The sequence below is a fragment of the Meles meles genome, chromosome 4, assembly GCF_922984935.1.
Source record: "Meles meles chromosome 4, mMelMel3.1 paternal haplotype, whole genome shotgun sequence".
NCBI lineage: Eukaryota > Metazoa > Chordata > Mammalia > Carnivora > Mustelidae > Meles > Meles meles.
This window is the reverse complement of record NC_060069.1, coordinates 27,486,924-27,501,777: the sequence shown is the minus strand read 5'-3', so window position 1 is coordinate 27,501,777 and position 14,854 is coordinate 27,486,924. Positions and strand designations below refer to the sequence as shown.

The window sequence follows — 14,854 nt, the reverse complement described above, 5'->3', positions numbered from 1 at the left end:
TTTCTGTGTCCACACCCCCGTCCCTCACCTGTGAGTAGCAGGCGCCTGGCGACCAGCTCTGTGAACTCAAGGCTGTTCAGGCTTACAAGGTTATACATGATGATGGCCCAGAAGTTCACGGCCCCAAAGAGAGCTCGGATCCTGCGAGACATCTGCTCCGACAGAGAAGCCTGCCCAATCCAGGAAGGCATTGGTGGTGGGGCCAGAGGGCCGAGGGAGAGAGGACACGGTGGGTCAGAGGCCCTGCCCTCATGGCTACCGCAGGTCCTGGAGAGGGTCTCGGGTCCCTGAGAGTCCCCAGGGCAGCCCTCCCTCATTGTTAAAGATGGGAATACTGACCACCAGACAGGGGAGGGCCTGCCTGACACAGCCTGGCCCAGGTGTCCACACTCCACAGAAGGGGGTGCTAGATACCCACAGGGGGAGCCATTGCCCTGATAGCCAGGAAGTCGTGGTGAGAAAGTTCTGGACTGGGAACTCTTCAGGAACTCCACATGTGGCTGGAAGATCCCAGAGAGCAGCAATGCCACCCCCTCCAGTGACCCAGCCAATCCCTGCCCCCAACCTTTCCCACTCACCTCAATTTGTGCTAGAGGTCCCCACTCTGCCAGCTTCTGCGCCCAGAGCTCAAAGTTGAGGCCAAAACAGTTCAGGAATGACCATAGGTAAACGATATCACAAGGTCCAAGCCACAGAGTAGTGATGGCAAATGTGGCCACAGTGGCCCCCAGCTCTGGGATCACCTCGGAGTGCTCCCCACCAATGTGGTCATACACATACCTGCAAGAAAGGCAGGAGAAAGGACCAGCGGGGGGCGTGGGAGAGGGCAGGTAGGAGAAAGGCAAAAGATGGACCACAGGGCAGCCCTCCTCAACACTGTCATCCTGGGGAATGTCCCATGTTCCTGATCTCAGATGCCTGGTCCTCCTCTACCCAAGTCCAGAATGTGGAAGGCTCAGCTTTGAACTTTGGTGTCTTCTCATCCATTCCCCATGTGATCTCATCTGACACAAGGCTTTGAACACTGTCTCTAGGCTGATGAGCCCCAGATCTATGTCTTTAGCCCACTTTCTTGACTCACGTATCCAACGGTCACTAGACATCTCATTTGAATGACTGAGTCCCCCATCCCTGTCCAAACCTGCTGCATCCTCATCTCAGATAATGACACTTCCCTCTACTCAAGCCTTGGCACCATCTTGGACTATCAGTTCCCCTCCCCACATCCAAGCCAGCAAGTTCTGTGGGCTCTATGCAGTCCTGACTGCTGCTTGCCACCCCCACTACCACTACTTGTCCAGCAGGTCATCTCCACTCATAGATTATTGCAAGAGTCTCTTAAGTCATTACCCTGCCTCTGCCTTTGGCCCCCTACCATCCATTCTCCACATGGCAGCCAGAGTCAGATCACAGGACTTCCACAATCAAATGTGCCCCCAAGGCTCCCCATTACGATTAGAATAAACCACCTCCCTACTAAGGCTAGAAGATCCCATGATGTCTTGTTACTGCCTCCTTCCCTGACCTCACACCCACCAGTTAGCCCCCATTCTTACCTTCCTTTCGCTCAGATACACACAGCTGGTTCTGGCCTCAAGACTATGCACTTGCTCCTTCTCCCTGAAATTCTCTTCCCCAGATTTCCTTATCACTCAAGTCTCTATTCAAATATCATCCCACGGAGGCTTCCCCAGATCACAACTATAGAAGCTTCTATCCTGTGGCCAGCTTCTATCCCATCACACTTGTTTTATTTTTTTTTCATAATGCTTACCACTCTCTAAAATTATCTTATTTATATGTTTGTTTACCTGTTTATGGGCTGTTTCTCCCCACTAGAGTGTAAGCTCCATGAGTTCAGAGTCTTTGCCATGTTCACTGCCGTATCCCCAGTGCCTAGAACAGTGCCTGGCACATAGTAGGTACTCAATAAATATTTGTTAAATAAATTCAGTAGAAGACCCATTGAGTAACTGACTTCTCCATGCCTTGACCTGTTCATTTTCAATAGTTTCTTCTCCACACCATATTCCAACTTTGTCACCACTTGAAATTTCATTCTTTCCTAGTTACCATTCTCCATCCACCCCCTCCTATGTGGCCCCCAGCTCCAGTTCTTCTGGAGAAGTGGGATCTCACTGACTCCTGCCTCTCTTCCTCACCTTGAGATCTTATCTTTACCACCCTCTTTAACTGGCTGAAATCCAATGAGTCATCTTTATAAATAACCTAAAACCCCTTATCCTTCACTTCTTCTCACCCAACTGGGAGAGCCCAATCACCCACATTCTCCTCACTTGCACCCAAGAAGCTAAGCCCTGATGAGGAATATCTCATACCTTCACGTGCTAGAGTCCATAAATCCACCACCTCCAACCCCACACAGGCTCTCAGTGCTAAGGTTTCTCTAGTCAGCTTCTTCCGCCATGCTCTGCAGTGGCTAATCCACCTTTATCTCTCCCCCAATGATGAGTAGGTGTGGTGGGGGGAACTAGGCAAGAAGGAAGGGGCCACGAAGATGCTGCCTCCCTCCATACCCAACCCTGCATCTCTCAGCTGCTGACCTTGCCTCCTATTTCATGGAGAAAACTGAAGGCTTCAGGTGGACCCTTACTTCTTGCCACTAACCCCCGACCCTGCACCCATGCTGGCTTCTCTTCTTCCTCCCTGTCCTGAAGCCACGCCTCTGCCTAGCACTGGTTCCCATTACCTCCTCCTTCCTTGGAGACCTCACTCTGTCAATCACCTCTCTATCCTGCCTCCCAAACTTAGACTTTCTCTTAGCAACCAGGCATGTTCCACTATTTGCTGTCTTAAGATGCTCCACGTCTCCCTTCAGCAACTCCTCTGTCTCCTGCTCAGTAGCTAGCTCCCCCAGCAGCATCTGACCCAGCTGCCCCCACCGTGCCTGTATGGTCTTCCTGGTTTCCGGACTGTCATGTAGTCCTGACTGTTCAGCTCCTCTGACCACAACTTTCATCCCTTCTGCCACTCTCCCCTCTCCCCCAGTGGGAGTCCTTCCAGCTCCAATCCAGCTGCGCCTTCTCTCTTCTTCTTTACTCTCTCTCCTTGGGACTTAGGCACTCCCAAGGACTAAAGACCACCCTCCCACACTCATAAAGCTCAGAGCTACATCAGTCCTCCAGACGTCTCTGAACCCCAGACCCTCAGACCCAGCCACCTCCCTGAACCTCCATGAGGATATCTCCCAGATTCCAACCATTTCTCACACAAAACCCCTCTCTGATGCCACCCCTCCATCTTCCCAGGCAGAAAGGAATCTAGGAGTCATTTCCCTCTCCTTCTTGATCCCCGCAATCCATGGCCAAGTCCTGTCCAGGGTCCCTGCTGTGCGTCTTGACTCCAACCATTTCTCTCACCTCCAGCACCCCCATTCATGTCCAAACCTCTTTCACCTTGCCCACTGCCACGAACCCCTCCTTGCTTCCTCTGGCTCAGGGAATGGGTCATCTTTTAAAACGTGGACCCACCTCTGCACTGCCCGAGTCACACACCTCATGGGATGACTGTGACCATTGCCTCACCCTACCCCACCCCACCCCACCCCAACTCACTTGCAAAGCCAGTCGTTGATGCCACGGTCAAAGTGCCTGTGGGAGGAGAGCAGATGGGTGTGAATCAGCCAGGAGTAGAGCTGGGGCGGGGGGTGCAGAATGGGAGAAAGAGGCTACAGGAGGGTGAGGATCCCTGCGGTGTTTCCTGCGGATCTCACACTCACGTTTCAGCGAAGGCATAGAGCGCTGTGATGCACTTGGGAGCCTGAGGCGGGTCCAAGTGGTCAAGGCGCGCCACGGTGTTGACCACGCCGAAGAGGACGGCAGCCTTCACCCAGTCGTACACCAGGTTTGAGTAGGCCAAGCCAGCTGGGGACAGGGTTTCGTCACTGCCTGGGGGGCGTCATGTGGGTCTCCGCTCCCAGGATCCCCCAGATTGTGGTGGGAAGGCGGAAACCGGGCCCTCCCCTAAAGCCTCTCTCCGCAGGTCGAAGAGGAGGCCCTGGCAGCCGGCCCGCCCCCACGGAGGCCACACCCCCCATTTCCTGGGGGAGGAGCTGGTCCGGCCCTCCCCAGGGAGACCACACTGCGGCAGTGGAAATCAATCCGAGGCCCTTGCGAGGCGGGCTCTGCAGCTATCGCTCTGGCCTCACAGAGCAGAGCTAACTCCAAGTCCCAAGCATTTCAGAGAGTAAATCCCGGCTCCCCCCGCCCCTTGGATCGGTGCTGTGCCCTCTCAGGTGTCAGCTCCCCCAGCAGTGACACCCTGGGGCGCAGAGGGTCTGTCTTTCTGTCTTTCCCAGCCCCGTGTTCTGGCCCAGACGAGCACCCACCGAGGGCGCTGTCCGGCAGGCGACTGGCAAACTTGAGGTCACTGGGGATGGTGAGGATGTAGAAGAAGTGGAAGAAGATGTCCACGGCCATGATGGCCACGACGCTGAGGCCGGCCTGGGCCCGGATGCGCCACAGCTCCCCCTCTCGCCTCACCGGCTCCACCTGGCTCATCTGCGAGATGCGAAGTGTCTGAGTGGGGAGGCAAGGCCTGCCGGAGGAGGGTCTGAATGGGGGGTCACCAACTGGGGATCCGCGGGTGAGGGGAGAGGTGGCTTCATCCTGGCGGCCCTCCCTGAGCCTGGAGTCACTTCTCCGGCCAGTGACCCCTGTCTGAGCAGGGAATGCGGCCCCAAGCTGGGGTCTGAGGAGGCTGGGTATTACAGCTTCATCCTGGAGTCATGACTGAGGGTGAGGTCGCAACGGGTCCTGGGAGCCCTAGCTGACATGGGAGCCCCTGTCTGGAGAGGGAGACCCAGCCCTGCTCTGGAAGCCCACAGGGTGTCCACTCACCTGGGCGTGGAAGCGATCAAAGGTCATGATGGGCCCGAAGAAGAAGAAAGGCAGGTAGAAGTTGTACTTGAGCAGGTCAGCCAGGGAGTAGCGGCGGTCAGGGTGGGCACAGCTCTCCAGCGCGAAGCTGGCACAACGCAGTACCGTGAAACCACTGCCCCCGTGAAACAGCACCTCTTGAAGATCAAAAGTGCCTGTTACCAGCCCGCTCTGGATGGGAGAGAACAGGCCGCCGGCTCACCAGCTGCCCCTGTCTCGGAGGGGCCCAGCCTCGTCCTACCCCCTCCTCTCATGCAGAGCCGATCAACACTAGCCACCGAGGGCTCATTCATGTTAACTGTTTGGATAACACAGGGAACAAGCAGGACATGTCCCCGCTGTGGTGGAGGGAACCACTCTGTGGGCAGGCATGTGCCCCAGTCAGAGACTTGGAGACAGGTGGGAAGTGAAGGAAATGCTTGGGGAGCCTCGGGAAATGAGGGCTTTGGATGGGGTGAGAAGTTTGGGGTCCTAGTCCTGCACCCTCCACCCTTGCCCCTCCCCACTGCACACCTGCCAGGAGATTAGGGGATCCAGCTTGAAGGAGGCAAGGCTGGCCAGGCTGAGGCCAAGACAGAGCCAGGGCTGGCCCAAGAGTGAGGCCAAGTAGAGGCTGACACAGTGGCCAAGCAGTAGCAGCAGGTACCAAGGGCCCATTGTGCCCAGCACAGCCAGGGCCCCGTACACGGCGTACATCCAGGAACGGAGCTGCGGGCAGGGGGAAGGGATGGTTTATCTATCCAAACAAATGGAGGTGGGACCCCCAACCCTTGTAGCTCAGGGGGAGTTGATAGGGGAGGCTGGGGTGGCTCAGGTTCAGCTCACCTGGGGGGCAACCATGGTGCAGAGTTTAGCAAATAGCACGTGTCCTGAGAGGGCGAAGACGATGATGTTGCGGAAGGAGGTGAACCACATCACCCACTCGAAGTCAGCCACGTCCTGGGGCAGGCCCGGGTAGTTAAGGAGGGGTAGGGGGGCAGGATGGGCTGGCACTTTGGCTGAGCAGAGCCCCAGCACCTCCCCAGCCCCCATATTCTTATGCATTAGAGGACAGCCATAGCTGGAGGCCCCTGCCTTCCCCTCTGGGGGAAGTACCAGCCAGGTAGGTAGAGAGAAATGAAGCGTGGGGTGTGTGAGCTGCCCTGCCCCTCTGTTCGGCATATTGCCTAACATTTCACAATTCATGGCTCTGTTCCTGGGAAAGACGGTGCTGGGGGACCCTGCTGAAGCATGTCTCTATTTCCTAAATGAGCAGTGCCTGGGGGCAGGCTTGACGTGGCCCCAGGAGGACACAGGGTGTACCGGTGGAAAAACAGAAGACTCTGAGGCTCAAGCCAGAGGAACATCTGGAATGGGGGAGAGTCAGAAAGGGTCTGGGATGGGAGAGACATGCCAGGGATCAGGGACCTCTGTCAGGAACCCAGGGGTGTGGGGGACCTACCATCTTCCGGCCAATGTACTCCCAGCCAGGTCGCACAGACTCCCGGAAGGCCTTCCGGTGGGCCCCATCTGAAAACAGAGTGTGGCCTCAGTGGGGGCTGGGGGGACTTCACACCCACACCCATGCCTACCCTTACAGCTGGGCTGACCATGACCCTGGGGAGAAGGGAATGGGTCTAGGTCTCTCTCTGCTTTTGCTTCTCTCTGGGTCTCATCGTGTGTCTCGGGCCAGGTCTCTGACTATGCCCCCAAGGGTTGGAGTATCTCTTTCTCTCTCTGTGGCTCTGTGTGCAGATCTCTGTCAGGGCCTCTGCATCTTCTCTCCCTGTGACTTCACCTAACTCAGCCCAAACCCCTGGGCTTAGGGAATATCCTGGATCTGGAGCCTTGAAGTTTATGGCCTTGCTGAGTGGAACCCTGAAGCCCGCAGGGGAAGAAGGGTCCCACCCCCTGCTCCAGAGCCCGGCTGTTACCTTGTGACGCTTCAAGGAGGCCCCGACCAGCATAGGCCAGAGCTCCACTCAGCACCAGGGAGTATAAGCCCAGCTCCGCCGCAGGCAACGCTGTCTTGATGCCCATATCCTGGGTGGCGCTGGGGGAGACAGATTGGGTGAGGGTACTGCTGCCCCCTAGCCCTGCCTCGCCCTACCTGATGGTCCCCCATGGAGGTGGTGGGGATCCCATAAGGGATCTCAAGCTATTATCCTACTTCTCCTGTCCCCCACTTGTCCCAGACACCATAAAATCTAGTGCCCGTTCCTAGCTGCTGCTCTAGCTCCTGCCCGCCCATGTGAAGGCTTTTGAAAGTGTAGTCTTCACTCTCAGCCTGCCTGCCTACCTTCATTGACCCCTTCATACCTTTCAGGCGGACTGGTCCCCACCATTTGCTTGAACGGCTCCTGCCAAGGCCTCAGGTGACCTTCATGTGGGGAGACTCTATGTCACCTCAATCATGTTTCTGGCCCTCAGGGCCCCCAACCCCCTCAGTAAACCTCCTTCAGTTCCTGACAATGCCCCCCACGCCCCCCTCCACCGCCCATGCCCTCTTCTCAGATTCCCACACCCCTCCAGAGCTGCCTTCACTTCCCTGAGATCTCCTGACCTCCCAGGTCCTGTCCCCAGTATTGAGCTTCCTTACCTCTCATTCAGCCTCCAGCCTCTCACTGATTCCCATTGCCCCAACCAGCCCCTGAGGCCCAGCCTGCCACTTCCCTGGTCCCTGCCCTGCGTCCGTGGCTATACCAGCCCACTCTCCGCGCTTGTGTCTTCAGGCCCTGGATGCTGGCTAGAGGCAGTGCTATTTGAAGAGGCGCCCTGGGGTAGTGGGTGTGGGGCCAGACAGGGCCAGACAGGGCCCCCAGGAGGGCGTTGGCCTCTGTCCAAGGTGCTGACCAGTATCAGGCTCAGGGTGAGCCTAGCCACTCCCTTCTTCCAGGGCCTAGTTCATCTCCAGAATGGGCCACCCCCTCGTATGCCCCTCCTGTGCTCCAGCCTGGCCTGGGGCTTTCCTAAGGGTGCCTTGGGTAACAGATCCAGGGCCAAATTAAAGGGAAGAACGTGTCTAGGCACTTTCTTGGGCTGGGCTGGTCTGGGCCAAGAGGTGGCTGGCATGGCCCTGTCTCCCACACCGGATCCTCCTCCCCCAAATCTCCCTTCCCAGCATTGGAACCAGCTCTCCCAGCCCCCCAGAGTCAGCATTCTCCCCACTTCATATACAGAGGGGTCATGGACCAGAGAGGGGCAGGGACCTGTCAAGGTCACACAGTGAGCCTGGGACAGCATTGTGTGTTCCCAGTGAGCCCTTTGGAATCTCAGATAAGAGAAGGGCATTTCTGCCCCTGCCCATACCAGGGGGCTCTCCAGACTGACTTCTGCAGTGCTGGCATGAGGTTCTGAGGTATCTCGTCATCAGCCAGGTTGGGGGAGGGGGGCCTGGAGGATTGGGTTAATGGAGCAGGAGCTTGAAACCGGAGCACGGTGAAGAGCCCGAGAAATAGCTTTGTCAGCTGCCTCCCACTTGCCACTTTCCAATTTTAGCTCCCCATGGCCGGTGCGGGGTGTCCCCAGTGAGGCCTCCATGAGCAGCACCAAGGCTGGCCCCTAGCCTGTGACCTCTTCCGATAGACCCTCGGACCTGGGCCCATTGGATACAGTGGTGCCCCCTGCCCCCGATCCTGCCTGCCTCAGGTACACCTGAGGTGAAGACTGCTTTGGGACCTGAAGTCTGGGATGAGGGGCTTAAGGTGGGCTCCACGGGTCTCAAGGACCCCAGAGTGGCTGAATTCCCAGTTGGCACTGACCTTGAGGAAGCTGTGAGGGACCCTGGCACACTGCCCACCTCGGGGCTCCGGGGTCCTGCGTCCAACCGTGCGTCCGTCCGACCAGCTAGGCTCTGGGGCCACAGTGGGGTGTGTCCAGGCCTGGGGTTCCCACCCCTTCAAGGCTATGAGCGGTGAGTGGTGACAGCAGGAGGAGGGTGGAGGAGGGCAGGGAGGAGGTGGCCTTCCTGGAGCGGAGCGGAGCTAAGCAGAGTGGAGCAGAGCCGAGCGCTGCAGAGCTGCTGGCCACAGGGAGCCGCAGGGAGGATCGTGGGGGGGCAGGGGTGGGGGAAGGGGTAGCCAGTGGCATAGGCTCTAACAGGGACACCTGGGCCTCACTTCAGCCTGTCTCTCTTGGTCTGTAGAGCCTGGGCCTCCCTCTCCCTGCTGACCAGAACTCCCCTCTTCCAGGAAGTCTTCTGGGAAACCCCCACTGGCCTCTTGTGAGCCCTGCCCCCATTGCATGCACACACATGCACACTGCATGCTCAGCTCCATACTCTAGCCCACATCTTTACATGGGAACTCCCAAGGGCTGTCCCAGGGCAGACCCATCTAGCCCCCTGTCCTGGTTCATTTCACTATATCAAGAATCCTTGCTGCCCAGGTATTAGTGCCTGGGGGAGGACTGGCTTGACTAGTAGGGTTGGAACTGGCATGAGACTTGGTGGAAGGGGTCCCATACCCCAGCCCTCTCCCACAGGCAGTTGCCCAGGTGGCGAGGTGCTAGCAGGGTCACCTGACAAGGCTTAAATATGTTCTTGGAGTGACTGGCATCTCTTGAATGTCCCTAACCAACCAGGAGCCCTCTGGGGGCAGTAGGACATGGCCCTCATGCATGCAAGGGGCACCCAAGGCCTCAGTCCCGCCTTCCCAATGGGTAAGAGTATCCTAAAGAACCTGCCAAGAGGACAGGAACACCTGACAGTCTCCCTTTAGGAGGAGGACCCCAGAGTCTAGGGGAGCTGGGTGTACTTGTGCCTTCTCTGTGGGGGCCAATTCAGGCATGTGCGGTGAGCTGGACCTGGGGTCTAGGGGTTTGAAGGAGCTGTGTGACTGTAACAAGTCACAGGACAGGTCCTGGAACTCCTGCTGATCCCTGGACTCCAGCCATGGGCTCAGCAGAGGATGGGGAAAGAAGGTGCTGTGCCCTGCGACCCTCCCCCACCCAGCCTGCTCGGAGCCCAGCCCCGAGAAGTGCACACCAAGATTACCGCACAGTATAGGGGCTGGGTGAGGGCGGCAGCTGGGATCACAGGCACTCGAGTTGGCCAGCATCAGGGATGGACACCTCAGCCAGAATGCAGGGGTGAGGGAGGGCTTTCTGGACAGCGGTGGGCATGGGGGTGAAGCTGAGCAGAGTCCTGAGGTAGAGTCAATGGTTGTTAGAAGGGCAGTAAGTTAATCATAGTAGCTGGACACGGTTCTAAGGTTTTACATGGACTAACTCTTTTTAATATCACCACAACCCCTAGGGAAGGTGTTTCCATTTTCCCCAGTTGATAGAAAAGGATACAGATGCATAAGGAGGTCAGCCCTGTAAACTTCTGGGGCTGATAACCCTGCAGGGGCAAGAACCTGCTCATCCACCCTGGGTGCGGGTTGTGGCCAGCCTGGGCCAGCCGTCTAGTTGGTACCCCCATGAAGCTCAAAGAGAATGGCTCAGAGAAGCAGATGGGGGGTTCGGCTCTGCAGTTGAGAGCCAGGTTCAGCCAGCTGAACTGTGCCTGAGTCCCAGATCTGCCTCGCTGGTGGGATCTGCTTCTCAGCCTCAGATCTTCATTTGTAAAAGGGCCTGCTCTGACATTATTGGGCTTTTGGGGGGATTCCACGACTCACTCCCTGAAGGGCATGGCTCGCTGAATTTGCTCATAAAGAAAGCCACAGAGGTCGCACCCTAGAAGCCCAGAGAAGCAGGGCCCACATAGCAGGAGCTGTGCACAGTGGCATCTGCAGGGAGTCTGGCATTTGGGGATGGCAGACTGGATAGAGGGCTCGGGAGGCCTCTTAGACCTGGCTCTGGACAGTCCAAAGCCAGCTCCCTCCTGTATGAGGGTAGTGGCAAGGAAGTGTGCCTGGCGTGATCAGCCCACAGAACAAGGGGAGGAGGCAGACTGGCCTTAGACCAGCACAGGGCCTGGGTCAGCTTCTCAAAGGCCACCAGGGCCTCTGGGAGAGATGGGATGGGGAGGGGGGGCAATTCTCTCAGGTCTCAATGCCCTTTTCATTTCTCAGTGTGTTGTTGCTCGAAGTAAAAATGCATAGAGAGTAGTGGGTATATGCAAGGCTTGGGGACTGCAGGCAGTGCCTGTGGAGAATGGGGGGGGGGTGACTGTGGGCTCGCTGGCGCTGGCGGTACGGAGGGAGAGACGAGGCTGGTTCCTGCCACTGCATATGCGGGCTCAGAAGAGGACCCCCACTGCAGGCCGTCCTGCCTTGAGCTCCTGAAAGCAGGGAGGCGCCCCATGACAATGGAGTGTATTTGGAGCTCGAATCAGCCTGAGCCAGGCTGTGACCTTGTCCAGCTCCGTTGTGGTGCACCAGAGGCCTTCGTGGGGATGGTGGCCAAGCCACACCCACAGCTCCACCAGGTCTCACCTGTCAGTGCAGGAACCTGAGCATCCAGGCCTCCCGCACCCGCCTGAGGTGCAGCCAGGGAGAATCCTCACGTGAGGCCTCTCCCCAGCCCAGCCCCTTTACTTGTCCTTGCCCCTTGGCTCTCCAAGCACCTCTCCTCCTCCTCCTGCCCCGACCTTTGGCTCTGGGCACAGACCTCAGTGTTCTCATCTGTGAAAGGCAAGTCCAGCCCATCTGCTGTCCACCCACTGCCCAGCCGCCTGAGGGAAGGGTCCCAGGGACAGGTGGTGCGGCTTGGGAGGGACCATGGGCACTAAGCTGGACAGACCAGGTTGCCCCACACCATGCCCGGCCCACTTGCATCCAGATCCTCAGGGCCCCATTCCTTGGTCCCTCTGACAAACCCCTCCCTGCCTTAGAAAGTTCTGCTCCCTGGCTCTCCTGGGCCTTCCCCTTCCACCCCCGAGCCCCAGCCCCTCAGGAAAATACAAACAGCCCCTGCTCCATCCAGATCTGGGCGATGAGCCTGGAAGCCTCAGCACAGGTGGTGAAAGGCTCTGAGGGGCTGCATTCCGTCTCTGCAGCCCGTAACCTCCTGCTTCCTCGTGGCCCTACTTCCTATGCCTGTCTGACTTGACCAGGAGCGCCCTGAAAACAGCAAGTCAGATTGACCTCTGGGCCCCTCACAGGCCTGGAGAGGCTGGCGTGCTGGTGGCACTCACTGCCTGATGGCCAGCCAGCTGAGTGGACGGTGGCCGACACCGCCATGCCTGGGGCTGGGGGGCTGCTCGACAAGGTGCTTGCTGACCTAACAGAGGGCGTGCTGGGGGCTAACACTTACTGGGCGCTTACTGTGTGCAAGTCGCTGCTCTAGCACTTGCCTCTTCTTCACTCAGTGACTCCTGGGGAGGGATGCTGATGGGGGACGGAACAGCCTTGGTCTCACTAAGCTGGGGTGCTGATGGCAGGTGCCCGCAGACATGATAGGGACCCCTGGCACGCAGCTCCACAGCAAAGCTTTCAAGGCTGCCATAGAATCTGTGAGCTGAGACAGTTGTCTTCATGCCTGTAGTTGGCCTAAGCAAGGGCTGAAGCCCAGATTGCCCTCTGCAAGATGCCACTTAACCAGCTGACCCCTAAGCGAGCCAATAAGATTCACTATGCCTGACCTCCCAGTCTCTCTCTTGTAAATCCTGTTTGATCTTTGTGGAATGAAATCAATCTATTGATACGTGTCCCTTGTACAAAAGTAAGAGGCAACCTAATAATGAGCTGAATGTCTCTGAGCTATTCTCTGACACATAGAACAGCAGCCCTTTAAGGAGGCTTCTATTCTTGTCCGCATTTTACAGATGAAGACATGGAGGCTCAGGGAGGTTAAGCAACCCGCCCAAGGCCATGAAGCTGATGAATGGGGAAAGAGATGTGCCCCAGGCACCCCCACCTATTCAGACCCTGTGACTTGATGCCCTTTTCTCTCTCAGATGCAGCCCTGAGCCAGGAAGGGCAGCCAAACGACCCTCCAGTGGTTAGGATGTGTGTGATGCCATCCTGGCCCTCCCTGAGGAGATCCCTGCCTCTGCCCATCCCTGAGGAAGGACAGCTGGTCCTCTGCCTGCTTATCCCCCCCAGGGACTCCACTGAGGGCCAGAGCATGCACTGCCCATACTCAGATCCCCCTGCAGGGGCGCCCCAGCACCTGCAGGGAAAGGCACGGTCTATTCAGTCTGGTGCCCTAACTCTGCTTTAGGCCACTTCTCACCATCACACACCGTCCCTTCCCGCACGGGGCCTCTCAGTCCTCTGGCTCTGCCTGGCCAGCTCCTTTCACAAGGAATCTGAGAAAAACTCTTCCTTTCCTAGGACCCTTAGGACCCCATCAGCATTGTGGCTTCATCCTCAAGGCCTTCACTGTAACTTGCCAGGGGACCTCTAGACCTGTGCCACTCCAGATGGGGTCAGGGGTGTCCTGGCTGGGGGGGGGGGGGGTTGCAGCACACAGTACCTGCACAGCCCCACCCCTGAGGAAGGGCCTGAGCAGAGAGTTCCCAGGAGCCCCAGAGGTCTTCCCTCCGGGAGGTCTCTGCATGGCCCACATGCCACAGTGTGCAAGTGACTGGTCTTCGTGTGCTGGGGTGTGAGCACATGCCCATGTGGCAGGCCTGTGAGTTCGGAGCCGGCGTGGTCTGGGGGCGCGTGTATGCACCACGCTGCTGTGTGCTCCTGGGTCTAGTGCACCTGCAGCTTTGTGGGTACCTCTGTGTACCTGGGTGTGGCTAAGAGGTCTGTGCGGCTGTGGGTGACTTTCCTTAGGGCCACCTTTCCCCAGAGCTGTGAGTGCAGTAGGTCGGGGGGACGACGCTGTGACAGAGGGACATTAGGGGCTCACCCCTATGTGGCCATGAAAGAGGAACACTGTGCCTTGGCCTGGGCTCACTGCCTCAGAACCTCCCTTCCCTGTCTGAAGCTCCTGCCCAGCGCTCCCCGCCCCCCACCAGCATCCACTAGCTGCAGCCTGTGGGAGCAAATGGAGGGGACCCCTGGAGCAGCTGGCTGGGGTAAGCGAATCGCTCAACTTGGAGGACCCTGCTTTTGTAGTCAGGCCACCCCAGGGTTAAATGTTAGCCCAACTTCTTTCTAAAAGCCTCCGTTTCTTCATCAGCAAAAGAGGGTGACGAATCCCTGGGTCACTAGAAGACTAGATGGGGTCGGGTTTCCACGGCAGATTCTCACTCACTGGGGACCTGTGGCGATTGCGAAAATAATCATTATTATTACCAGTCCGAGGGCCTGCAGCTGAGGAAGAGCCCTGAAGAGTGGGCTGACAAAGTGGTGGGGAGCACATGCCCCCAAGTCTTCGAAGGTGGGGTGGCCGCAGATAGAGCCATGGAGGGGAACTGGGGGAGGGTAGGGGTAATGCCCTGGGATGGTGGAGGGTTGGGGCCGGGGGACGTTCGCAGCTGGAGCCCTCAGACTGTCCCGTGCTGATGGAGCCCTGTGGGCCTGCAGGGCCTCCCAGCTGGACCTGGGGCCAAGGGCGATGAGCACCTGCCTCAGGGGCTGCCTCTGTCTTTCCACAGCTGACTTGCCATCCCAGACCTCTCGCTGGCGCTGAGAGGGCTGCTGGGCCTCCTCCCCTGCCATTGTCCGGCCTGTCCAGTTTCGGGGTTCGCCTCCGGGGCTCTGCCTGGGCCTCTCCTTTGCCCTCCAGATCTGACATGTTGACTTTGGCCACCCTTGGGGAACCTCTTCCAGGAGAAGGAGTTCAGCTGGTTGGCCCAGGTTGTCTTCTGGGAGCAGGTGGAGGCCTCTTCGGGCCTAAGGCTGCCCCGTCCCGCCAGGCTGACCCAGGGCCACCATCCTGGTAGTGTCCGCCTTCTGCTGCCGCAGGGCCTGCAGAAAGACCCCTTTCACCTGGCCCAGGGTCTCGTGGTACATTCGGAAATCCTCCTCCTTTCCACGCAGGGCACTGCCCAGGGCAGCCTTCAGCATTTCATTCTCCTCCACCTGGATGGCCAGCCTGGGCCACATGAAGAAAGGGCTCAGTGTGGCCCACGCTAGCATACATGTGCTGGCACACATGTGTACAGGGGTGCTGGGGACAGGGCTGGTGGCACAGCT

At 58.0% G+C, this 14,854-nt stretch overlaps 1 protein-coding gene across 8 annotated transcripts in view; it reads right to left on the bottom strand.

The window, feature by feature from the left end:
- Positions 1-14,854, bottom strand: part of LOC123940393 (coiled-coil domain-containing protein 13) — a 66,243-nt gene that overhangs the window by 311 nt on the left and 51,078 nt on the right. For 3 of the 8 annotated variants that reach the window (XM_046003174.1, XM_046003173.1, XM_046003175.1), the window contains 10 exons: positions 7,197-7,257; positions 6,812-6,930; positions 6,340-6,407; positions 5,724-5,837; positions 5,412-5,606; positions 4,860-5,069; positions 4,349-4,520; positions 3,740-3,884; positions 3,576-3,611; positions 29-780 (listed from right to left, as the gene is read on the bottom strand). In XM_046003174.1, coding sequence (XP_045859130.1) covers positions 29-780; positions 3,576-3,611; positions 3,740-3,884; positions 4,349-4,520; positions 4,860-5,069; positions 5,412-5,606; positions 5,724-5,837; positions 6,340-6,407; positions 6,812-6,930; positions 7,197-7,257 — 1,872 coding nt within the window. Of the gene's footprint in view, positions 1-28; positions 781-3,575; positions 3,612-3,739; positions 3,885-4,348; positions 4,521-4,859; positions 5,070-5,411; positions 5,607-5,723; positions 5,838-6,339; positions 6,408-6,811; positions 6,931-7,196; positions 7,258-13,165; positions 14,754-14,854 lie in introns of those variants that run through there. The other 5 variants (XM_046003178.1, XM_046003179.1, XM_046003176.1 and 2 more) reach the window with 5 other exon arrangements.